Source organism: Centropristis striata, chromosome 22 (assembly GCF_030273125.1).
Source record: "Centropristis striata isolate RG_2023a ecotype Rhode Island chromosome 22, C.striata_1.0, whole genome shotgun sequence".
NCBI classification, from domain to species: Eukaryota; Metazoa; Chordata; class Actinopteri; order Perciformes; family Serranidae; genus Centropristis; species Centropristis striata.
The window spans coordinates 29,351,488-29,376,977 of NC_081538.1; the positions used below are offsets into that span (position 1 = coordinate 29,351,488).

The window sequence follows — 25,490 nt, forward strand, 5'->3', positions numbered from 1 at the left end:
CAAGTAAGTTGGTAGAATTAGTCTGCATGTAAGACGTTATGTCTGTGTAAAGCAAGATTAACATACAACTTCAAGTGATATGGCTACACAAATATTACACTAATAATACTGAAAATAACACATAAACTAAATCATTGATTACATGTCAATACGTTGTGCTTAGTCCTTGCTGGTTATCTTATCTAAAGCCCAGTACATTACCACAGTCCATCGATGAGGGGGGAAGCAGAAATCCTTTTGGCAAAGAAGGCTTTAGAAAAAAGTTTGCTTGCAGACTGGAATTCAATAATTTGCTGAAACATGTTTTGCTCACTCTTGTTTGTTGAGGCAGTCTTCTCGGGCGGTTGCAATGAACTTTGTGTTCATTAATCCAACTTTTGATGCGCATAGCAGTCTGGAGAGTAAGCTGCAGGAGGTCTCTGCAGGAAGTGAGGAAAGAGGTGGGGCTTTGGTCTCTGGAGGGCCCATACCTGGGTCCCCTCATGAACGGAGGGTAGAAATGTTGCCTTTGCAAGCAGATGAGAAAGAGAGAGAGCGAGAGAGGGGTCTGTGTGTCTGACTCTTTACAGTAGAACCCATGTGGTGTCAGAGGTCTCCTGACCATCTGTTGTGGCTCTCTAAGGGTTAACTGAGGCTTCATTTGAATGAGGAAACAAAGTTCAATCTCGTCATGCTGCTCCTCGTCCTGGAATGTAGAAAAGCTTGATAATTCCTTTCTGTGTTGTGTAACAACAAATGCGTTTTAAGGAGCAGAATAACTACAGGTTATTTATTTCCCCCATATAAAACATGAAAACTGGAAACTTAATGAATCATGGATGAAAGTGAACAAAGAAACAGAGGACTGTGAAACTGAGCAGGTTTCACATTTGAGGCTTCATTTGAACACAGAAACAAATCTGAAAGTTGTGCTGCTCCTCATCCTGGAATGTAGAAAAGCTTGTTAACTCCTCCCTGTGTTGTGTAACGACAATAGAACTGAGCCTTTGACTGTCACACAGGCTTCGTCTCTGAGAGGTGAAATGGCGCAGAAAGTTCAGCTGGACCAAAAGAGCATCTCTTGTTCAATCTGTCTGGATCCACTGAAGGATCCGGTGACTCTTTCCTGTGGACACAGCTACTGCATGAAGTGTATTAACAACCACTGGGATGGAGAGGATCAGAAGCCGGTCTACAGCTGCCCTCAGTGCAGGAAGATCTTCATAACGAGGCCCAACCTGGAGAAAAACATAATGTTAGCAGAATTAGTGGAGCAGCTGAAGAAGACTGGCCTCCAAGCTGCTCCTGTTGACCACCTCTATGCTGGACCAGAAGATGTGGCCTGTGATTTCTGCAGCGGGAGAAAACTGAAAGCCTTCAAGTCCTGTCTGCAGTGTCTGGCCTCGTACTGTGAGCAACACCTCCAGCCTCATTATGATGTGGCTTCATTTAAGAAACACAAGCTGGTGGAGCCCTCCAAGAAGCTGCAGGAGAACATCTGCTCTCGTCACGATGAGGTGATGAAGATGTTCTGCCGGACCGATCTGCAGTCTATCTGTTATCTCTGCTCTGTGGAGGAACATAAAGGCCACGACACGGTCTCAGCTGCAGCAGAAAGGAGTGACAGCCACCGCCTTGATCACGTGACAGCAGCCGTGTCACGACTCAGAGACAAACTGCAGGACGTTCTTAGAGACGAATGGACAGACGCCTCACTGACTGAAGTGGATGTTTTACTGCCGGCAGCAGAGCCAAAGACCAGAGCTGAGTTCTTACAGTATTCACGTGAAATCACTCTGGATCCAAACACAGCACACACACAGTTGTTATTATCTGAGGGGAACAGGAAAGTAACATTAATGAGACAACAACAGGCTTATTCTGATCATCCAGACAGATTCACTGATGTGTGGCAGGCCCTGAATAGAGAGAGTCTGACTGGACGTTGTTACTGGGAGGTGGAGTGGACAGGTTTAGTTTCTGTAGCAGTCTCATACAAGAACATCAGCAGAGAAGGGAGCTCAGAGGACTGCAAGTTTGGATTTAATAACAATTCCTGGACCTTAGGTTGTAACAATAACAGTTATACCTTTCGGTACAACAACGTGAAAACTCCTGTCTCAGGTCCTTGGTCCTCCAGAGTGGGAGTGTACCTGGATCACAGTGCAGGTATTCTGTCCTTCTACAGCGTCTCTAAAACCATGACCCTCCTCCACAGAGTCCAGACCACGTTCACTCAGCCGCTCCACGCTGGAGTTCGTTTTTTTGGTATATTTGCTTTTGGAATCTCTGCTGAGGTCTGTGAACTCAAATAAACAAAAGTGATGTAAAGAGCAGCAGGTTAAACTCTTCAGATTTCAAGTAAAATTTAAATGTTGTTCGTCTTTCAGACTGGTGGAAAGAGAACATTTTTCTTTAACTTCACTTTATTTGCGTCTGTAGATTTCTCCTAAATTCACCAAAAGTTAACATTAGATAACGCCTCATTTACATATTTAAAAAGAAAACTTCTAACTCAACCATAATTGTCTTCATGAGGTTTCACTGTGAAATCTGTGAGTTAAACATTTTAAAGACACTGCGGGTGAATCCAGTAAAATGTTCTCAACTTTAAATTATTAATAAATAACACTTGGGTTTTTAATTTATAGTTCATGTCCCTAATTTGATCAAGTTTTACATTGATTAAAAAAAACATTACTAATAAAATGAAATAATTTTCTGGTTATTAGATTTAAATTTTAAAGCACACATAAATATGAAACTGATTTAACATAAAATTACAAAGAAAAACAGCAAATTGTTATGACCATAAAGCCTCAATGAGCAACAAATTTAATTAGAGATGAGTATTATTAATTGTTTTTATTCATATTCAGGAAATAAACAGAAATAATACAGTAAATATAAAAGAAAAGATTTACCTTGAGCTGTATATATCTAATTACAGATCGTTGTAATTTTAAAGTTAAAATAAACTAAATAATACTATAACTTTATTGTACAAAAAATTGAAATAAATGTATTTTTTTTCTCTTTTTGGCATTAAGCTTGAATTCAAAGTTTTGTTTTGGATAATGAGCTGTAGATATTTAATTACAGATAATTATTGTTATTTTACATTTATTTGTATGTGATTTAAGAAAGCATATCTTTTGTAATTTGTTATTATTGGTGTAAAACTTAAAGTTATAGTTGGGTTTTAAATTTTCAGAAAATGTCAGTAGTTTGAGAGTTTTGTGTTCAGTTAAAATAAAAAATAAAAAACTCAGTTTGAAGTGCTTCGCTTTATTTCCATCACATTTGGCATCAACACAAAAAAATCCACCTTTTTTTTCTAGGTTAGAAATAACATTTTCAAACATAAATTCATTCCCCACAACATAAAGAAAAAAAAATGAAGCGAACATCCTCTGCTTCCCAGGAGTCCAGACGACTTCCTGTTTCAGAGTAAAAGTCTTTAGGAGTCTCTGCAGCTTCAGCCTTTAATCACAGCGATCGGCCGCAGTTTGATCGCCTTCTTACTGATTCCTGCGTCGTGACACGTGTTCACCACGTCCGTCACATTTTTGTACGATTCAGGAGCCTGAAAAATATAGAAAAAACGTTCAGAGAACAATCATTGATCGTCGACATACAGAAAGTGATCGGACCATGCTAGCAGAATTAGTGGAGCAGCTGAAGAAGACTGGCCTCAAAGCTTTTTCAAAGATTAAAACATTTTTGACAATTTTGACGTGAATGCTCCCATGGCACTATAGTCAAACAGAGAATGAAGTCTCATCTATTGCTGGGTTTAAATGAATGCCTCTGACTGCAGTAAATGCAGACAAAAATCTAACTTCTGTCAAGAAAGGAATGTATAAAAACAAGACATGTTTTGTGATTAGTCTAAAAATCTGAATTCTACAGAGAAATGTACAGCTTTGTGGAGTTCATCTCATCTTTCAAGGGGATTCTCCTAATTTCTTGCCTGCTAAACATGCTCAAAATCTCAAATAACTTCACCTAAAAGTCCTAAAATCAACAACATTGAGTTTTAGTTTAAACAAGTAATATCAAAAAGTAAAACACTTACTTTGAAAACACAAAGCAAAATATATTAATCAGGAAAATAGAGCAAAAGGGTTAGCAAAAATGAATTTGCTATGTCTCCGTTATTCTAAACAGGTGCTCTCAGATGTATGTATACAAATAAAAATGTTTACTTTACTTTCCCTACAAATCAGTAGAATTAAAATGTACTGCCACGAAGATATTCAGCAGAACAGGAACAGCCTCTTTACAGTTTATCTGATGTTCTTATAGTGTGTGTACCTGTGTAAAACTCCCCCACAAAAACTAAATAAAAGCTTTAATGAGAGAAAAGCTGCTCCTGCAATGCCCCATAAAAAGGTGAACTATTCGAACCTCCTCCATGACGAGTTTGGGCGAGGCCACCCGGATGGCGATGCCCTGATCCGCTAGTTTGTCCAGGACGTCCTGGAAGTCGAGGTTCCTGCGGGACTTCGCTCGAGATAGAGCGCGGCCCTGAAACGAGCCATGGTTATTATTTAGTAACCTTCGTCTTTTAATCAGCTGCTTTTCTGTCACATTTACAGTCAATGAGAAGTTTTTAAACTGTTAATTTTGTACCTCATGAAGATTTTATTTTATTTATGAACACAAAAACGAGAGAAAATCAAGATAATAAAAACAAACAAACAAACCTAATCAGTGGACAACAACAAAAAAAAAGAAAAAAAAGAAATTGTTTTTGAGTTATTTTCTTTGTTGTTTTTTGTTGAATGTTAAATTTAATAATTGCGATCAATTTCAAAGCCTTTGCAAGACTAAAGGTCCTCATCACTCACAGGAACCAGCTTTATTTTAAGCAACAAAATAAAAGCAATTTTTTAACATCAAACTCTCAACGTTTTATGAAAGATAGAAGCTGCAGAAATTAAAATCAAATTATAATAAATTATTAAATAAATAAATGTCAATACATTAACTAATTTAAAAAAATGTGAAAATGTGATATTTCTGCAGAAGAAAATAATAATACATAAAGAACATTTGGAAAATAAAAAACTTGAAAGGGAAAATAATAAATACATTAATTTAAAAATAACATTTAAATATATGAAAAGATAAATGCAAAACAGATAAAAAATATTTAACATTTAATAACCAATTCAACTTAAATATATACAATTAATATAAAAGTAAATAAAGAAGCTAAATTGTTATCTATAATTAATGCTTATATTTTTCAATATCATTTTTGGTACATTTATTAGCATATTAAATTAGTCATTTATTTATTTTATTTTATTTCAATAGTGAGCTGCTTCCATACCTTTAAAGAAAGTTTCTGTTTAATTCAATTAATATTATTATTTCATACAACATGTTTATTTTTCTCTACAGGAATTAAACTGGTTTATTGTAATATTTATATTTTTGCAATATACATATATTTTGTGTTTTAAAAAAAAAGGGTCTAATTATAAAATATTCTAAAGAATATTTAATTTTTTAATTTACTTTATTGATCGTGTGATATATATTTTAACATATTGTTTGTGATTTTATATTACTTATTATTCCTGGAATTTTAATTTTTTATTATAATTTTATATAATATAATTCAACTTTATCTTCAGAAAACTATCATAATACAATGATGTAAATATCTTTTTTATTGATATTTGGGTATTAAAACTTGAAACGATGTATTAAGTCACATTTCGGGTGAATGAATGAAAGTAAAGCGTCGTACCGCTCCGTGACACGTGGTGCCGAACGTCTCCGTCATCCCCTGCTCCGTCCCCGTCAGGACGTAACTACACGTCCCCATCGTCCCTCCAATCAGAACCGGCTGACCTGTCAGCTGACACAGAGACAACACGGCCTCAGGAGGAGGAGGAGGAGGAGGAGGAGGAGGAGAGGGGAGGAAGGGGGAGGAGAAGGAGGAGGAGGGGGGAGGAGGAGAGGGATGAGAGGGAGGAGAGAGAGAGAAGGAAGAGGAGGAGGAGAGGGAGGTAGAGTAGGAGGAGGAGAGAGGAGGGAGGATGGAATGGGAGGAGGGGAAGAGTAAGAGAGGAGAGGGAGGAGGACAGGGGGAGGAGGAGGCCCAGAAGAGGAACAGAAGGAGGTGGTGGAGCAGCAGAAGCAGGAGCAGCAGGAGGAGATGGAGGAGGCCCAGAAGAGGATCAGGAGGAGCAGCAGGAGGAGGAAGAGAGGGAGGAGGAGAAGGAGGAGGAGCAGCAGCAAGAGGAGGAGGAGGAGAAGGAGGTGAAGCAGCAGGAGGAGGAGAAGGAGGAGCAGCAGCAAGAGCAGGAGGAGGAGGTGGAGCAGCAGGAGGAGGAGCAGGAGGAGGTGGTTACCTGGTAGTCGACGGGGATCAGTGGGTGGTGTGGGGGAAGGAGAAGGAGAGGAGGAGGAGGAGGAGGAGGAGTAGGAGGAGGTGGTTACCTGGTAGTCGACGGGGATCAGTGGGTGGTGTGGGGGGAGGAGAGGGAGAGGAGGAGGAGTAGGAGGAGGAGGTGGTTACCTGGTAGTCGATGGGGATCAGTGGGTGGTGTGGGGGGAGGAGAGGGAGAGGAGGAGGAGCAGGAGCAGGAGGAGGTGGTTACCTGGTAGTCGACGGGGATCAGTGGGTGGTGTGGGGGGAGGAGAGGGGGAGGAGGAGGAGGAGGAGCAGGAGGAGGTGGTTACCTGGTAGTCGACGGGGATCAGTGGGTGGTGTGGGGGGAGGAGAGGGGGAGCAGGAGGAGGAGGAGGAGGTGGTTACCTGGTAGTCGACGGAGATCAGTGGGTGGTGTGGGGGGAGGAGAGGGGGAGCAGGAGGAGCAGGAGGAGGTGGTTACCTGGTAGTCGACGGGGATCAGTGGGTGGTGTGGGGGGAGGAGAGGGGGAGCAGGAGGAGCAGGAGGAGGTGGTTACCTGGTAGTCGACGGGGATCAGTGGGTGGTGTGGGGGGAGGAGAGGGGGAGCAGGAGGAGCAGGAGGAGGTGGTTACCTGGTAGTCGACGGGGATCAGTGGGTGGTGTGGGGGGAAGGCTCTGGTGGATCCTTTGCGGTGGATGAGCAGCGTCTTCTGCCTCCCGTCCACGATGTGCTCCTCCACCTTGGCGATGTTGTGAGAAACGTCGTAGATGACGTGCATGTCGAGGTCGTCCGGCGTCGTACCGAACACTTTAGAGAACGCCTGGAACATAAAACACCTCCGGGGATCAGTCTCAGGTGTGTGTACCTGTTCTTATAGTCAGGAGGCGGAGCTAAATAAAGAGACACGTCGGACAAAAGCTCCACATTTTTTCCACATGCTCTCCATCACCATAAGTTAAGCCATATAAAATCTATGAGAACCAATATATCTTCCAAGCCACTTATAAGGTCAATCTTGGTGTCAAAATTTACATTTTCTGTGTGAAAGAATCATTTAAAGCTGTTGAGAATATCACTAGATGATTATTTGATCAAATAGATATGTTCATTTTATTATATATTGATATAGGTCATATACAGTGCATGTATTCTATAAAATGAATAACATGCATACATTTTATTGAACTTTATTAGCTTCACGCTTATTATTTATATATATATATATATATATATATATATATATATGTCCAACCGCTTAGGAACCTTGATATGTAAATACATGGCCAAAATGACGTATTTATTTGATCAAATAATCATCTAGTGATATTCTCAATAGCTTTAAATTATTCTTTGACACAAAAAAATGTAGATTTTGACACCAAGATTGACCTTCTACGGGGCTTGGAAGATATACTGGTTCTCATAGACTTTATATGGCTGCCATCTCTGATCCGCCATCTTGTTGAAAAAAAATAATTGAAACCTATAGTGAAAGAGAGCATGTGGGAAAAATGTGGTGCTTTTGTCCGGCGAGTCCAAAATCAGTCAAATCTGGTCCTAAGCAGGTGTGTGAACCTGTAGTTATCGTTTGTGTTGTTATCTCCTGCAGGTGTGTGTACCTGTTGTTATTGTTTATGTGTTGTTATCACCTGTCTGGTGAGGAAGGTCATGGACGAGCGGTTGACCCAGGCGTAGTTCCCGGCGGCCGCCATGCCCTTCAGGTAGTCCTGTCCTTCCTGTGACGTGATGCGAGCGCACGCCAGCTGACGGTCGTTCACCGTGATCTTATCTCTCTTCATCGCCTTCTCCATGGCAACCAGAGCGTCTGTCAACAACACACATTTATTATTAACAACATCACAACATGTGTCGTGCCGTGCAGGTTTGTGTCGCGTCGTGCAAGTGTGGGTCCCATCGTGCAGGTGTGGTGTCGTTTCGTTCAGGTGTGGGTCTCGTCGTGCAGGTGTGGTGTTGCGTCGTGCAGGTGTGTGTCGTGCAGGTGTGGTGTTGCGTCGTGCAGGTGTGTGTCGTGCAGGTGTGGGTCTCGTCGTGCAGGTGTGGTGTTGCGTCGTGCAGGTGTGGTGTTGTTTCGTTCAGGTGTGGGTCGCGTCGTGCAGGTGTGGGTCTCATCGTGCAGGTGTGTGTCGTGTCGTGTCGTGCAGGTGTGTCATGTCGTGCAGGTGTGTGTCGTTTCGTGTTGTGCAGGTGTGTCATGTTGTGCAGGTGTGTCATGTCGTGCAGGTGTGTGTCGTTTCGTGTTGTGCAGGTGTGTCGTGCCTGCAGGTGTTTTGTGTTGTGCAGGTGTTTCATGTTGTGCAGGTGTGGGTCGCGTCGTGCAGGTGTGTGTCGCGTCGTGCAGGTGTGTGTCGTGTCGTGCAGGTGTGTGTCGTGTCGTGCAGGTGTGTGTCGTGTCGTGCAGGTGTGTGTCGTGTCGTGCAGGTGTGTGTCGTGTCAGGTGAGTCGTTACCTGTGGCGACCTGGTGTCCGAGGCCTCTGCTGCCGCTGTGGATCATCACACACACCTGTCCCTTGTGGTCAATGCCCATCTTCTTGGCGGCGTAGTCGTTGTAGATCTCGTCCACCACCTGGATCTCAGCGTAGTGGTTTCCTGCTCCCAGAGTCCCCAGCTGCAAACAAAGGGATTATTATTATTATTTTTTTTTATAGTTACACATCTTTATTCATACAAACCATAAATATTTGTAAATTCTTTTTATATGATTTTCATGTATTTTTAGACTTTTAAAGAAAAAATAATTTGGATAAAATTCAAAGGAGGAGAGGGGGGGAGGAGGAGAGGGAGGGAGGAGGAGAGGGAGGAGGAGGAGGAGAAGCTGCAGCAGCTCCTCCTCCTTGTGTACCTGGGGCAGGCCCCTCTTCTTGGCCTTGGAGGAGACCTTGTTGGGGTCGGCCTGCAGCATGCGGCCGTACTCCTCACAGTGCTCCTTGTCCTCGGCCCACGCGTAGCCCTCCCTCAGGGACCAGTCCACACCCATCTCCAGCGCCTCCTCCAGGTCCCTGGGGACACACGGGTCATAGGTCAACAGGTCAAAGGTAACAGGTCAACAGGTGAGCAGGTCAGCAGGTCAACAGGTCAACAGGTGAGCAGGTCAACAGGTCAACAGGCAACAGGTCAACAGGTGAGCAGGTCAACAGGTAACAGGTCAACAGGTCAGCAGGTCAACAGGCAACAGGCAACAGGTCAACAGGTGAGCAGGTCAACAGGTCAACAGGTGAGCAGGTCAACAGGTGAGCAGGTCAACAGGTCAGCAGGTCAACAGGTCAACAGGCAACAGGTCAACAGGTCAACAGGTCAACAGGTCAACAGGTGAGCAGGTCAACAGGTAACAGGTCAACAGGTGAGCAGGTCAACAGGTCAGCAGGTCAACAGGTCAACAGGCAACAGGTGAGCAGGTCAACAGGTAACAGGTCAACAGGTGAGCAGGTCAACAGGTCAGCAGGTCAACAGGTCAACAGGCAACAGGTCAACAGGTCAACAGGTCAACAGGTCAACAGGTGAGCAGGTCAACAGGTAACAGGTCAACAGGTCAGCAGGTCAACAGGTGAGCAGGTCAACAGGTGAGCAGGTAACAGGTCAACAAGTCAACAGGTAACAGGTCAACAAGTCAACAACAGGTCAACAAGTCAACAGGTAACAGGTCAACAAGTCAACAGGTAACAGGTCAACAAGTCAACAGGTCAACAAGTCAACAGGTCAACAAGTCAACAGGTAACAGGTCAACAGGTCAACAGGTGAGCGTGTCTCTCCAGACCGAGTCCCGAGGTTCCCTGCTTACTTGGCCCCCATGGGGATGACCCCCTTGGAGCCGACTCCCACTGGGATGTGGTCGAACAGCGACTGGGCGAGCTGCTCCTTCACCGGCTGGACGTCGCCCTCGTCCAGGTTCGTCCTCAGCAGCCGCACGCCGCAGTTGATGTCGAAACCGACGCCGCCTGCAGGAGCCAGAGACCAGGTCAGTCACCTCTACAGTCCATGCTGATTCACACCTCTACACATTTATAATGTGATCTTTTTGTTCATACAGATTCATACCTTTATATACCGTCATGGAAAAATGATTAGACCACCCGTGTTTTCTTCAGTTTCTTGTTCATTTAATGCCTGGTACAACTAAAGGTGCAACTACAACAAAAATAGCCTATCAACATTTAATTTAAGAGCCGATATCTAGACATTTCCATGGTTCTCTTTATAATGAATTTGGTTATTATCATTAAAACCATGTTAAATGTCTAGATAGCAGCTCTTAAATTAAACTTTGATAGGCTATTTTTGTTGTTGTCATTATATTTGTCTAAACAAATGTACCTTTAGTTGCTACAGGCATTAAATGAACAAGAAACTGAAGAAAGCAATGATGCTCTAATCATTTTTTTTCCATGATTGTATCTATAATGAGCTCTTTTTGTTCACTATCAAAGATTATTGTTGTTGTTTTTTTGGTATTGCACAATTAGATTTTTTTGAAAAACTTTCTCTGAGATTTAAGTTCGGGTTAGATTTAAGGGTTAAGATTATGAAAAGAATGAAAATTTTCTCAGGAGGTTATAAAGTCATAAATTTGCAAGAAAAAACATGGAAACTCTTGTTGTCTTTCTCCTGTTCAAACTGATTTTCAGTTTCATCTAAAAGTAATTATGAAGCAGGGGGAGGGGAGGGGGGCATTGTTACAAGTAAAACAACCCATAATTTTCCAGATTAAAGTTGTGATTTCGTCTCTCAACCGAGCATCAGAACAGTGAAGTAGAAATGTTGGTACCTGGAGACACCACGGCGTCGGGGTCGCTCATGTCGAAGGCCGCCATGTTTCCGATCGCAAATCCATAACCGGAGTGAACGTCCGGCAGGCCGATGGACCTCTGAGGAAACAATAACACGTCCCAGGATTCAACACTCGGGAGACTTTTATTCTCACATGAAGAGAAAGTAATCAGGATACTCACGTGGACGATCCCCGGCAGCGCCGCCACGTTCCCGATCTGCTTCATGGCTGGAAGGAATCCACCGAAACCTGAAGACAGAAAGAAAGTTTAGAGATAATCTGAGCAGGTTATTAATAAAGTTAATAAATAAAGGTAATAAATAAAGTTAAACTTTAGAGATAATCTCAGCAGGTTCATGAATAAAGTTAATAAATAAAGTAAATAAATAAAGTTAATAATACAGTTAATAAATAAAGTTAGACTTTAGAGATAAACAGGTTAATAAATAAAGTTAATAAATAAAGTAAATAAATAGAGTTAATAAATAAAGTTAATAATAAAGTTAATAAATAAAGGTAATAAATAAAGTTAAACTTTAGAGATAATCTCAGCAGGTTGTTAATAAAGTAAATAAATAAAGTTAATAATAAAGTTAATAAATACATTTAATAAATAAAGTTAATAATAAAGTTAATAAATAGTTAATAATAAAGTTAATAAATGAAGTTAATAAATAAAGTTAATAATACAGTTAATAATAAAGTTAATAATAAAGTAAATAATAAAGTTACTAAATAAAGTCAGACTTTAGAGATGATCTCAGCAGGTAAATAAATAAAGTTAATAAATAAAGTTAATAATAAAGTTAATACATAAAGTTAATACATAAAGTTAGACATTAGAGATGACCTCAGCAGGTCAAAGGTCGGCGCGGCTCACCTCCTCCTCTACAGGCGTTGCGAAGCTCCTCAAACATCAGTTTCTCCAGAGAATCGTTGACGTAGAAGTTTCCTTCAACCTGAAAGAAAAATTGATTATTGTGAGTAAATAAAGTTATTTATTGACATATTTTCAGAGGGGAGTCACTGCTTGTTTAGTCTATATAACTAACAGGTTTTGTTGTCATGAATCTTAATCAAATTTAATGGATCCTTAGTGAAATATTAATGTTAAATATTGATAAACAAACAGAGTTTCAATATAAATAGTTTAATAAATGGTCTTGGTCAGATTATACTCTGCTGATTTAAATTAGAAAACTGTCAATTATTATTAAAGATGCATAAGTAGCCTAACTTTAGGTTATATTTTTTATTTATTTGACATGTTTTCATATAAATAGGATCCTCCCTTTAATTCTGCTAAGATTTTATTACCAGTAGTTGCATCATTGAGCTCCGTCAGCAGGTTTAACTATTGTTTGCGGCTGATTTCATTGATTATTGTGAGTAAATAAAGTTATTTATTGACATATTTTCAGAGGGGAGTCACTGCTTGTTTAGTCTATATAACTAACAGGTTTTGTTGTCATGAATCTTAATCAAATTTAATGGATCCTTAGTGAAATATTAATGTTAAATATTGATAAACAAACAGAGTTTCAATATAAATAGTTTAATAAATGGTCTTGGTCAGATTATACTCTGCTGATTTAAATTAGAAAACTGTCAATTATTATTAAAGATGCATAAGTAGCCTAACTTTAGGTTATATTTTTTATTTATTTGACATGTTTTCATATAAATAGGATCCTCCCTTTAATTCTGCTAACATTTTATTACCAATAGTTGCATCATTGAGCTCCATCAGCAGGTTTAACTATTGTTTGCAGCTGATTTTAAGGCTGATTTTCATAGATTACAGTGAGCACATTTAGTTTGTTGTTGTTATATTTGCAGAGGGAGTTTCCTTCCAGGTTAAAGTCTCCTTTAGCTGCCAACATGTGCTGAATGACTGTATGTTTGACTGGAAGCTAACCAGCTAGCCTTGTTAGCTATCATTCTCTCACCTGCATGTTGGGGACAAAACCTTTTTTAATCCTCCAGCAGTTTGTGCCGATTTTATCCAGAAACTGCAGCTCATCGTTATAAGTCCGGCTCATTGTTCCGATCACAGCAGTTTTGACGTGTCAGAGGTTTTTAAAGCTGCCTTTCACTGGTTTTAATGGTTTTAATGCCAAGTAGTCAGCAGGCAGAGCGCTACTACGGAAGCCCAGGAGAAACAAAAACGCGGTTGTTAATTTGGTATGACGCATTTAAAAAATAAACCTTTAAAAGGATAAAATATGATTGTTAATGGTGTCAATAAACCTTCAGAGCTCGTAGAGAAACATGTAATTTTTAAAGACAGCTTGTTATTGTGTTCGCAAGTCGAAGTGTTCGCTAAATGAAACGGCTCACTCGCCGTAGTTGTAGTCAAACAAGTTTCGCCAAATTCAGCAAAAACACATCAATATAGCCGGATGTTGAGCGGCTGACCTTCAAAATAAAAGATAAGATAAGATAAGATAAGATAAGCTCAGACTTTATTGATCCCGCAGTGTGGAAATTAAGTTTTCACAGCAGCTCAAGTATATGTGTCAAGGTTATTATAGTTGACGCAAACTATCGAAATAATGAAAACTAGAATTGAAAAAACATTTTCGTTAACTGAAATAAAAATGGGAGTTTTTAAAAAACAATAACTAACTGAAGCTGTATTGTGTGGTTACAAAACTAACTAAAACTAACTAAAATTATAGTGAAAATGTCCTTCGTTTTCGTCTTTGTCAACTTTTTTCATGCGTAAACCTTTTTGGTTGATATGAAATCTATTTAATCTATCTGGTTTTATGACTTAATAAACTTATTGGGGCTGAGATGGATCAGACAAAGAAAATAAAGGAAACATTTATTGTGACCTTATTGAACCTACCACCCAACAAATACCCCATAACAAAAAAAACTAAAACTAATAAAAACTATACTAAAACTAAGCAATTTCCAAAAAAATAAAACTAACTGAATTTGAAAACAAAAATTCACAACAAAATTAAAACTAATTAAAAATCCTAAACTATTATAACTTTGACATGTGTGTATGTGTATAGAATGTAGGTATGTATATGTCTTATTTTTTATATTCTTTTTTCTGTTTTCTATATCTGCAGTCATGGAAATAATTATTAGACCACCATTGTTTTCTTCAGTTTCTTGTTCATTTTAATGTCTGGTACAATTAAAGGTCCATTTGTTTGGACAAATATAATAATAACAACAAACATAGCTGATAAGAGTTTAATTTAATTTAATTTAATTTAATTTAATATCTAGACATTTAACATGGTTTTCTTAACCCTCCTGTTGTCCTCGGGTCAAAGAAGGAAGAAGAGGGAAGGACGCAAAGGGAAGTAAAAAAGGATGGAGGAAAGAAGGAAGGAAAGAAAGAAGGATGGAGGAAGGAAAGAAGAGAGGAGGAAAAGGAGAAAGAATGGAAAGGAGAGAGAAAGGAAGGAGGATGGAGGAAAGAAAGGGGAGAAGGAGAAGAAAGGAAGGAAAAAATAAAGAAGGAAGGAGGGAGAAAAGGAGGGAGGCAGGAAGGAAAGAGGGCAGAAAGGAAGGAGGAAAGAAAGAAAGAAAGAAAGAAAGAAAGGAGGGGCGAGGGAAGGGAAGAAGGAAGGAGGATAGAGGAAGGAATGGAAGCGGGAGGGATGAAAGAAGGAAGGAAGGAGGAAAGGAGAGGAAAGCAGGAGGAAGGAAAGAAGAGAGAAAGGAAAGGAGATAGCGGAAGGAGGAAAGAAAAGAAGGGAAGGAGGGAGGAAAGGAAAGGAAGGAAAGAAAGAAAGGAGGGGTGAGGGAAGGAAAGAAGGACGGAGGATAGAGGAAGGAGGAAAGAAGGAAGGAAGGAGGAAAGAAGAGAGGAAGGCAGGAGGAGGGAGGAAAGAAGGAAGGAAGGAGGAAAGAAGGAATAGTCAAAACAGATTGGGTCAATCTGACCCGGAAGGACGACAGGAGGGTTAAAGAGCTAATCGCTCTGTCCAACGAGGATTTTATTGTGACATTCTTTACTTTGAAAAGCGGAAGTGGTCGGTTGCTGGGTGACGGTTTGACGGTTCGTCCCTCCGCTGCTTCACCTGTTTACAGACTGAAGAGAGAGAAATGGCTTAAAACAAGCCGGATTTATTCACTTTGACTCACCAAGTAAGTGTTTTTTCTGCTCCGACTGCTTTGATCATTAATTCGGCGGTTAAACAAACCAACTTATAACCTGGTTAACAACACGTTAACGAGCTGAGACTCACTGTTACGCAGCAGTTTATAAAAACATTCAGACCGGAAACGAAAACGAAACTTTTAATTTCTTAAGAAATAAAAGCAGATTTCATGCCAAAAACTCTGTTAAATTCCTTTCATCTGTTTATTTCTTATTATTATTAATGTGTTGGTAGTTTTGTCTCGGTGAATGTTTTCTTCCAAACGTTGAGTTTCCAACGTTAGTTAACGGAAAATAAAAGGTTTTAACAGTCTGAATTTAGTGCCGAATGATTAATTACAGTCTGTGTTTTTACTAACACAAAGCTTCAGTTCTCCCAACAGAAAACAACGAGAATGACTCATCAAACCAGAAAAGACCAGAGATTCCTGATGGAGTTTGGTTCTAGAAAGACAGAACATTATTTAATGGCTAGAGGAGTTACCAAAAAAGACACAAAATTACCAAAAAAGACATAAAATGACAAAAAAGACACAAAATGACAAAAAAAAAGACACAAAATTACAGAAAAAGACATAAAATGACCAAAAAAAGACACAAAATTACAGAAAAATGACACAGATTCTCCAAAAAGACAGAAAAAAGACACAAAATTACCAAAAAAGACATAAAATGACAAAAAGACACAAAATTACAGAAAAAGACACAAAATTACAAAAAAAGAAACAAAATTACAGAAAAATGACACAGATTCTACAAAAAGACAGAAAAAAGACACAAAATTACCAAAAAAGACACAAAATTACCAAAAAAGACATAAAATGACAAAAAAAGACACAAAATTACAGAAAAAGACACAAAATTACCAAAAAAGACATAAAATGACAAAAAAAGACACAAAATTACAGAAAAATACACAAAATTACCAAAAAAAGAAACAAAATTACAGAAAAATTACACAGATTCTCCAAAAAGACAGAAAAAAGACACAAAATTACCAAAAAAACAGACAATAATAATAATTGCATTATTTTGACCATATTCAGCATATAGAGATTTATACACTCAATATATACACAAAAGCATGAACTGAATCATCTGAATCACAAACTCAGAACAAACAGATTATTATCAGCTGACTGCAGCAGCTCAATAAACATGGTGACATCATGACACAAACCTGCATATAAAGGGTTAAAATATTCAAACATCAATTAGTGTTTGATATCAATCATTTAGTCAGAAGGAGGGGAAAACCAGTACAATGAAAGAAGAAGAATATAATGTATAATATATTTATAGCTTGCTTTTAAAGATCGCTTTTTATGCTCTAAACCAGGGAATGTAAAATCAAAAACTGTAATATTAATTTATTAATACATTCAGGCTATTTAAAATGCACTTCATCTTAAAATGAAGCATAGAAGAAGTTCTCTTCTTCCATGTTTCGAGCCTGTTATGATGACGGGTTGTTTAGCTCCACGCTCATTTAAACTTGCTGCAATTTTTGTTCAACGCGGCTCAAAATATATAATAATAATAATAATAATAATAATAATAATAACATTTTCCCGACTTCTCTGCTCTCTGCCTCTGATCCTGAGCCTGTCATCATCCTCTTTGCTCTTAAAAGTGGAAGCTTGTTCATAACTTTGTTGCATTATATTGAAACTGTTTAACTGTGTTTCAGATTCATTCCAATGTGAGACTCATTGTTGTGATGGTGATTATTTTATTATATGTGTGTTCTGGTCATTTGAGCATGATTAAACATGCCGCCTTTAATATGGTGATAATAAAGCTTGTTGCATTTTTTTTTTTTTTGAAGGTGTGGGGGATTGGGGATGCGTGGCTAAAAAAGTTTGTGAACCGCTGGTCTAACCCATAAGAACCTATGGTGACACCAGTGTAACAAACACTTTAAATCTTAGAATCTTTATGCTTCACCTTAGCTCATTAAATCCCAAAGTGACACATACTGTGTGACTGGAAACAGAAATGTGTAAAAGTAGCTAATTTTGAAAAGCTTATTTTTTGTTACTAGGTTAAGTTTAAACCAATTTAACAATTCTAATCCATTAATAGTTGTGTCCTGTGTTGTATTTAACTTGTTCTGACCATATATCCTGAACAAATTAAAGTCACAATTTTGATAAATGTTATGGAGATGCAAAATAAAAAGGCAAATTTGTGTCTCTGTAAGCAGAAAATGTGTCTAGTTTTTTTCTATTTTAAAATAAAAAATATCATAAACATAAATACCATAAACGCCCATGGTAATGTATATGTCACATCACAGATTTTTGACATTTAGGGCTAGTATTTTTTTTTTTAGAACATCAAGAATGTGTTCTATGTGGTCCACTTAAAGGATAACTGGCTCCGGGTTCTTCTGGTCTAAGCAGTACGAGTCCGGCTCTGAGGGTCGAGACGTGTCAAAGGGTTCAGTCTGAGTTTTCTGCGTCTGTTTGTTTGTGTTCAGCATGAAGCTGCGGGTTCGGATCAACCGGCAGACGAGCCGGCTGGAGGTCCCGGGAGAGGACCCGGGTCTGACGGAGCTGCAGGACCTGATCAGGGACTCACTGCTGCCGGATCACGGACTCAGGTCAGACACCAGAAATCAACACAAACTATTCATATTAATAATCATCTTCACAGACCTGGAAACAAGCCTCAACTCTCTCTGCTCTTCATATCTTATCTTCATTATATTTTATTATTTTTATTCATATAATAATTCTCCAGCATATTCTGTTCTTAGGAGTTATTTTGTATTATTTAAATAATAATATACATATAAATATAATCATTTTTTTAAATGTATAATTATTTTTAGAAAATTGAAAAATAGTTAAAGATATTGTTGAAAAAAAGTCAGAAAAGTTGCCAAACGCTTACCGTTAAATAACAGTAAACAACCACAAGTTACTTTACAGATCATTTCTTTAAAAATACAGATAATAAACAGTCTATATGTATAAATATGTATATATATATATGTAAATATATTATTATTCCATTGTGATGTGAGAGTGTTTTGTGTTTCAGTGCAGACACTCAGTTCAGTTTGTCTCTGAACGGCTCTGAGCTTCTGTCTGACTCGGGTCAGACTCTGTCGTCCTGCGGCATCGTCTCCGGAGATCTGCTCTGCGTCGTCCTGCCCCAGTCTGCAGCCGCCACCGCCACCAACGCCGCCAACGCCGCCAACACCGCCAACACCACCAGCTCCTCCAGCTCCTCCAGCTCCTCCAGTTCCTCCAGCAGGACCTCCAGAGGCTCAGAGAACCAACAGAACCAACAGACCGGCAGCATGACATCCAACCAGGTGACAATTCACCTGTAGAAACACTTCATCTCATATAAAACCTCTATAAATCTCTATAATCTTTAAGTCCTGCAGCTCTGTTGAATCAGCACAATCAGAACAACTCAAACAGTCTTTGTGCAGAATAACACAGTTAGAATGACAGAAATCAGAAAAAAGTTGAATTTCTCAGATAAATTATGAATTATAAGTGTCATGAACATTGTGACAAATGTAAAAACGACCAAACAGACACAAAATGACCAAAAGAGACACAAAAATGACAAAAAAAGACACAAAATTTTCAAAAGAACACAAAATTACAGAAAAAAGAGAAACTACAAGTTAAATGTCTTTAATTCTATAATGTCATTTATCGGACGCTTTTTTTCCAAAGTGACGTACAGTTGAGAATTAATAAAACACAAGCAAAATGAGAATATTTAAAAAAAAAAACTAAACAACAACTTAATAAACACATATCTGATATGTGTAATGTATTTTCACAAAAATTAGAATAAAATAGCCTAAAAACTGGCTCAGCTGTGTTCTTATTTTTTATTGAACTATATTAGAACTCAGTAATGTTGTAGTTGACCTCCAGCGACTGAAACCACTTCACTTATGTTCAATATTTGGAACATCATCGATTTCTTGATCTCTTTTACTGATGTTAAATAATTGTGATTATTATTATCAGCCGAGCCGCAGCAGCAGCGGGCCGGCGGCGTGCAGCGGGCCGGAGGTGGCGGCGTGCAGCGAGGAGGCGGCGTGCATCGACGAGGAGGCGGCGGCGGCGGCGGCGGCGGCGCCTCACTGGGAGCCGATGCTGTGCAGCGAGGCGCAGCGCGGCCAGGCTCCTCTCTCTCTGGAGATCCTCCATCACTCAGCTCAACCCAACGCTGCCCCCGACGCCATCATGGTGGCCGGACACCTGATGATGCTGGAGACGGGCTTCGTCCCTCAGGTAGGACACGAGACACGGGGACACGGGGACACGGAGTCACGAGACACAGAGACACGAGACACAGAGACACGAGACACGAGACACAGAGACACGAGACACAGAGACACGAGACACTGAGACACGAGACACGGGGACACTGAGACACGAGACACGGGGACACTGAGACACGGGGACACTGAGACACGGGGACACTAAGAAACGAGACACGGAGACGCTGAGAAACGAGACAAGGAGACACTGAGACACGGGGACACTGAGACACGGGGACACTGAGACACGGGGACACTAAGACACGAGACACGGGGACACTGAGACACGAGGACACTGAGACACGAGACACAGAGACACGAGACACAGAGACACGAGACACGGGGACACTAAGAAACGAGACACGGAGACGCTGAGAAACGAGACAAGGAGACACTGAGACACGGGGACACTGAGACACGAGACACGGGGACACTGAGACACGGGGACACTGAGACACAGGGACACTAAGACACGAGACACGGGGACACTGAGACACGAGACACGGGGACACTGAGACACGGGGACACTAAGGCACGAGACACGGAGACACTGAGACACGAGAAACGGGGACACTGAGACACGGGGACACTGAGACACGAGACACGGGGACACTGAGACACGAGACACTGAGACACGGGGACACTGGGACACGAGACACGGGGACACTAAGACACGAGACACGGGGACACTTGAGACATGGGGACACTGAGACACGGGGACACTAAGACACGAGACACGGGGACACTGAGACACATAACCAGCTCATTATGATCTTACAATTATGAACATTTTGCAAGGAAATACTTTTATATTGGAAAGTTTATGCTGACTGTATGTGTGTCTGTGTGTGTGTGTGTGTGTGTGTGTGTGTGTCTCTGTGTGTGTGTGTGTGTGTGCGTGTGTGTGCGTGTGTGTGTGTGTGTGTGTGTGTGTGTGTGTAGGGCGTGCTGTGCCCCGGGTCGATGCCTGCAGGTTGGCGTTCCTCGTCTGGAGTCTTCAGGTTTTCTTACTCTCATCCTCTGTGTGAAGGCAGCGTTGCTCTGGTTGTAGCCGTCTCCATGGGAACAACACTCGTCATCAACGGTCCGCTGAGACACACACACACACACCACCAAGAATATTAATATCATACATTTAATTTTTGACTTAAAAATGTGTGGGTTTGCACTGTACAGTAAATGAAAATAATAATAATAATAATAATTATCATTATTTGAAATATACATCTTTCTTTGGAATGCAACTAACGATTATTTTTTTTATCATCAATTAATCTACAAATTATATTATATAGTATATTATATAGTTATATATATATATATAGTTAATAAAAATATTGTTTAAAAATGCATTAATACCTTTCTAAGGTAATTATTATTTTATTAAAATTAAAAAAAGTTAATAAAATAGTATTTGAAAAATTGCATTAATACCCTTTTAAATACCAATTATTATTTTTATGGGGAAAAAAATACACTTAGAAAAATAATTATTATTTTTAAAAATTGGCATGTCTACATGGTTTCTAATTAATTATTGTATATTATTATTAATTGTTAAAAAAGTTAGCAGTGATACCTTTTGTATGTCAATTATTATTTTAACGAAATTGAAAAAGTGAATGAAATTATTGTTGAAAATATTAGCATTAATACTGTTTTTAAGTTAATTATTATTTTAAAAAGAATGAATTTATTGTTAAAAAAATAGCATTATAACCTTTTTTTTAAAAAGGTTTTTAAATTACTTATTATTTGCATTAAATAAAAACTAAAAACGTTTGTTTTCCTGCAGCGACTCTGAAGGTGAACGACGTCTCCGACGCCGTGAGGAAGATCTGTGTGACGCCGCAGAGCTTCGTCACCGACCGCTGCTCAGGTAGAGCTCCGCCCACCTCCACCTCGATATTAATAACATCAACAATATTAATGTGTGTGTGTGTGTGTGTGTGTGTGTGTGTGTCTGTGGAGCAGAAAGTGCCGCTGCAGCGTTCAGAGATCTGAACAAACTGTCTCGACTGTTCAAAGACCAGCTGGCGTATCCGCTGATCGCCGCCGCCAGAGAAGGTCGGAGCGCTTTATTAATATCTACTTTATTTATTATCATTATATAACAAATATAATATTATTATTACTGAGTTTGATTTAGTTGTTTCATTAAATTCCAGATCAAGTTAAAGGATTATTTCAGATTAATTTACTTTAATTTTAATTTAATATGAGGTATTTATTATCCACAGTCAGTGTTTTACCTGCAGTAAAATTATTACTTTTTATTTACTTTTTTTAATTAAATGTAATTTTTTAAAATAATTTTATATTTTTTTAATTTTAATATGTATTTATATGTATTAATGTAATATGTTTTATTTATTTTAATTAATTGTATTTATATTTTATTACTTTTTTAAAAACTTTAATTTGAAAAATAATCACAGATTAAGAATAATTAATTTTGTTCTAATATAGTTTTATTCATTACAACAAAAAATATTTTCTTTTTTTCTTCTATGTCAAGTGTATTTGAGAATCTAGAAAAGCGCTATATAAATAAATGTATTATTATTATTATTATTATTATTATTATTATTATAAGTTGATGGTAGGCTAACATTTTTATTTTTATTTTCAACGTTTTTTAAATTATTTTATAATATTTAAATGTGTATATATTTAATGTTTTATTTATTTTTATTCATTTACAATTTATTTTTAAATTTAATTTAGAAAATAATCACAGATTAAGAATAATTAATTTAATACTAATATGGTTTTATTCATTACAACAACACAGTCAGTCTATGGTAGGCTAATATGTTTATTTATTTATTTTCAGTGTAATTAAAAAATGATTTTATTATATTTATTTAAATGTAAATGTTCATTAATTATTTTAATTTTTTTTTTATTATTATTTTCTAAGATATTTTGCTTTTCTTTCTAGTTTAATTATATTTCAAGAAAATAAAACATTTTAATTTATAATTAATTTAATTGTAAAAGGTTTTGTGTGACATCACTGTGACATCACTGTGTGTGTGTGTGTGTAGCGATGGCGCTGCCGGTGGCGTTCGGCCTCGCCGCTCTTCCTCCCGAGCTGCTGCTTCGAGTCGTTCGTCTGCTCGACGTTCGCTCCGTCGTTCGTCTGTCGTCCGTCTGTCGACGCTTCAACACGTCGATCAACGACTCGACGATCTGGAGAAACCTGACGAGACGAGACTTCAACGGTCTCACACACACACACACACACACACACACACACACACACACTGACAGAGACACACACAGCTCAATCTATTCCATTTGATCTTATTTTATTTTATTTATTTTTTAATTCAGTTCAGTTGAATTTATTGAATTTAATTGTTTGATATTGAATTTAATTTAATCTATTTATTATTTTGTTCTTTTGTTTGTTTTATTTTCAATTTTTTGGGGTATTTTTTATTTAAATTTATTTTATTTTTTATTATTGTATTTATTTATTGTTTTGTTTTATTTTTTATTTTATTAATTTATTATTTTGTTTTGTTTTATGATATATTTCATATTTTATTTTGTTTTTTTATTTTACATTTAATTATTTTATATTTTATATTCTTAATTTATTATTCATTCATTCATTCATTTATTTTTATTTTTTTTCATGTCTAGATTATCTTCAGCTTTCATCATTTGAAAAAAAAAATATTTATTTAATTTATTAATTTATTTGTGTCATTAATTTTCTTCCAGCTATCGTCAAATTATTATTCGTATTATTTTTTTATGTCTAGATTACCATCTGCTATAAAAATGCATATTTATTCACACATTTATTTATTCTTGTTTTTTATGGTCTAGATTACCTTGCTTAATTTTTATATTTATTTAATTTAATTTATTAATTTATTTGTATTATATTATTTTTATGTCTTGATTACTTTTTATGGTGTTGATGAATTATTAAATGATTAATATTTGTGTTTCAGATCGAGATCTCAGCAGGTCCAGAGACACCGACTGGAGAGAGGTGACACACTAATATTATCTTTATATTTCCTATAGTTAAAATATACATTTTCATACATAAAATATCAAAAATGTCAACATTTTTAATAATAATATTCAAATAGTAATTTATAATAATACAAAATAATAATAAATAATAATTCATTGGAATTTTTGGCTGCTTAATTTTATAGATATATATTTTTTTGCTCATGTGTTTTCTGAGGCAGAAATGGAAATAAAAAAATATTAAATTCTGAATTAATTTCTTGTTCTTTTAAATAAAATATTTCAGAAATTATTATTAGTTGAACATTAATTAAAAAATCTCTTGATTAACTTCATCTATTTATTTATTTCTGTATTCATTTATTTAATTATTCATCCATTTATTTATTCAGTTATTCATTTATTTATTTATTCTCTAGATTACCTTCAGCTTTTATCTAAATGCTTGTTTTTATTTATTTATTGTATTATAATATTTTTTATGTCTTCCAACTATTTTCTATTTATTTATTTTTTATGTCTAGATTACTGTCAATTATTCATGTATTTATTAAATAGATTTTTAATGAAACCTAATGTTTTACGTCTGTGTCCAGCTCTACCGGAGGTTTTATCAGCTGCGTTCTGAGCGTCTGCAGAGTTTCCGGCGCCGCTCGCTGCCGGTCCCCGTCCCGCCGCTGCCGCGCCCCTTCGGCCCCGTCGGCCCCGTCGGCCCCGGGGCCCCGCTGGTCCCCGGCATCATCGGGGGCGAGTACGACCAGCGACCGGCGCTGCACCACGTCTTCCCCCGGCCTCGCCACGACCCCCTCGGACCCCTCGGACCCCACGGACCCCTCGGATCCTTCGGCCCCGACGGGAGGCCGGCGAGGAGCCGCTGGGCGGGAGGACGCCCTGCAGACGTCCGGCGAGGATTCATCTGAGACGACAATAACAACAACTTCTTCTTCTTCTTCTGCAACAATAAAACAACAACAACAAGAACAACAGGTCCAAACAACCATCTAAAACGATTAAAAACAGTAAAATAACATCAAGTTGAACACTTTTATTATAATTTTGGCTCATAAAAAGTCTCATTTCATCTCATTATTTCCAAATAAAAACGATTTTTCTGATGATTGTTTCTGCAGGACGGAGGAAAAATTTTTTTTTTAATGATTTTCTGCTTTAAACTGGAATAATCTGCAAAACAGAATTTAGACTTTTGTTTTATTTATTTTTTTATTTAATTTTGTTTTGTTTTATTGTTTATGTTATTTAATTACATTTTTTATTTAAATTTATTTTATTTTATTTTTTACATTATTTTATTTTTTATTTCATTTATTTTAATTTTTTTTTTTTTATATATTTTTTTTTCATTTCGTTTTATTTTATTTTCATATTTCATTTTATTTTTAATTTCATTTGTTTCTTTATTTTTGTTTCATTTTGTTTTATTTCTTTTTTGTATTTTTTATTTTATTTTATTTTATTTATTGTTTTTTTTTTAAATTATATTTTATTTCATAAACACAGGTCCAAAAAAACGATCTACACGTCATTAAAAACAGAAAAAATGACATGAAATTGAACATTTTTATTTTAATTTTGGCTCAAAAAAAGTCTCATTATTTCCAAATAAAACCTCCTGATTGTTTCTGCAGGACGGAGAAAGACGTTTCTTTTTTTTTGCTTTAAACTGGAATAATCTGCAATATTTTGTAACTTTTCTAGTCAAAGATTTCTTTCTTAAATTTCTCTTCTGTTTGTTTTCTGTTTTTTGTGTTTCGCCGAAGACACAAAAACTGCTTCAATAAAAGATAAAATTATTCTATTAATCAGAACTTTCCTCTGTTTCTTCATCACTTTTAACTTGAAAACCAGAATTACATTTTTCAAAATTAAAAAATTAAAGAAGCGATGAATAAAATCCATTTAA

General features: G+C 37.6%; 3 protein-coding genes across 4 annotated transcripts; 2 read left to right on the forward strand and 1 right to left on the reverse strand.

The window, feature by feature from the left end:
* Positions 1 to 556: 556 nt before the first annotated feature.
* Positions 557 to 2,544, forward strand: LOC131960612 (E3 ubiquitin/ISG15 ligase TRIM25-like). Its single transcript, XM_059325868.1, has one exon. The coding sequence runs from the start codon at positions 1,023 to 1,025 to the stop codon at positions 2,292 to 2,294; it is 1,272 nt and encodes a 423-aa protein (XP_059181851.1). The 5' UTR covers positions 557 to 1,022; the 3' UTR covers positions 2,295 to 2,544.
* Positions 2,545 to 3,157: 613 nt separating this feature from the next.
* Positions 3,158 to 15,369, reverse strand: rtcb (RNA 2',3'-cyclic phosphate and 5'-OH ligase). 2 transcript variants are annotated; one of them, XM_059325867.1, is made up of 13 exons: positions 15,255 to 15,369; positions 13,088 to 13,280; positions 12,019 to 12,097; positions 11,320 to 11,387; positions 11,136 to 11,235; positions 10,152 to 10,308; positions 9,216 to 9,372; positions 8,822 to 8,981; positions 8,004 to 8,179; positions 6,986 to 7,174; positions 5,744 to 5,854; positions 4,390 to 4,509; positions 3,158 to 3,565 (listed from the first exon to the last, which is right to left on the reverse strand). In XM_059325867.1, exons 2-13 carry the CDS (start codon positions 13,178 to 13,180, stop codon positions 3,458 to 3,460), a joined length of 1,518 nt encoding a protein of 505 aa, XP_059181850.1. In that variant the 5' UTR covers positions 13,181 to 13,280; positions 15,255 to 15,369; the 3' UTR covers positions 3,158 to 3,457. The 2 variants fall into 2 exon arrangements, with proteins under 2 accessions (XP_059181850.1, XP_059181849.1); XM_059325866.1 differs by lacking the exon at positions 15,255 to 15,369 and having other exon boundaries at positions 13,088 to 13,471.
* fbxo7 (F-box protein 7) lies at positions 14,989 to 25,389 on the forward strand. The gene is made up of 10 exons (XM_059325865.1): positions 14,989 to 15,257; positions 17,753 to 17,875; positions 18,319 to 18,595; positions 19,275 to 19,541; positions 20,513 to 20,654; positions 21,366 to 21,449; positions 21,545 to 21,637; positions 22,621 to 22,797; positions 23,542 to 23,582; positions 24,166 to 25,389. Exons 2-10 carry the CDS (start codon positions 17,754 to 17,756, stop codon positions 24,487 to 24,489), a joined length of 1,527 nt encoding a protein of 508 aa, XP_059181848.1. The 5' UTR covers positions 14,989 to 15,257; position 17,753; the 3' UTR covers positions 24,490 to 25,389.
* The last annotated feature ends 101 nt before the right edge of the window (positions 25,390 to 25,490 follow it).

Excerpts from the sequence above, each read along its gene's own strand:
- LOC131960612 (XM_059325868.1), top strand. The coding sequence starts at position 1,023 with ATGGCGCAGAAAGTTCAGCTGGACCAAAAGAGCATCTCTTGTTCAATC.
- rtcb (XM_059325867.1), bottom strand. The coding sequence starts at position 13,180 with ATGAGCCGGACTTATAACGATGAGCTGCAGTTTCTGGATAAAATCGGC. Across the intron at positions 8,982-9,215 it reads AGAAGAGGGGCCTGCCCCAG|CTGGGGACTCTGGGAGCAGG; the intron begins GTACACAAGGAG and ends CTTTGTTTGCAG. Across the intron at positions 3,566-4,389 it reads CCAAACTCGTCATGGAGGAG|GCTCCTGAATCGTACAAAAA; the intron begins GTTCGAATAGTT and ends TATATTTTTCAG.
- fbxo7 (XM_059325865.1), top strand. The coding sequence starts at position 17,754 with ATGAAGCTGCGGGTTCGGATCAACCGGCAGACGAGCCGGCTGGAGGTC. Across the intron at positions 18,596-19,274 it reads GCAGCATGACATCCAACCAG|CCGAGCCGCAGCAGCAGCGG; the intron begins GTGACAATTCAC and ends TATTATTATCAG. Across the intron at positions 21,638-22,620 it reads GATCGCCGCCGCCAGAGAAG|CGATGGCGCTGCCGGTGGCG; the intron begins GTCGGAGCGCTT and ends GTGTGTGTGTAG.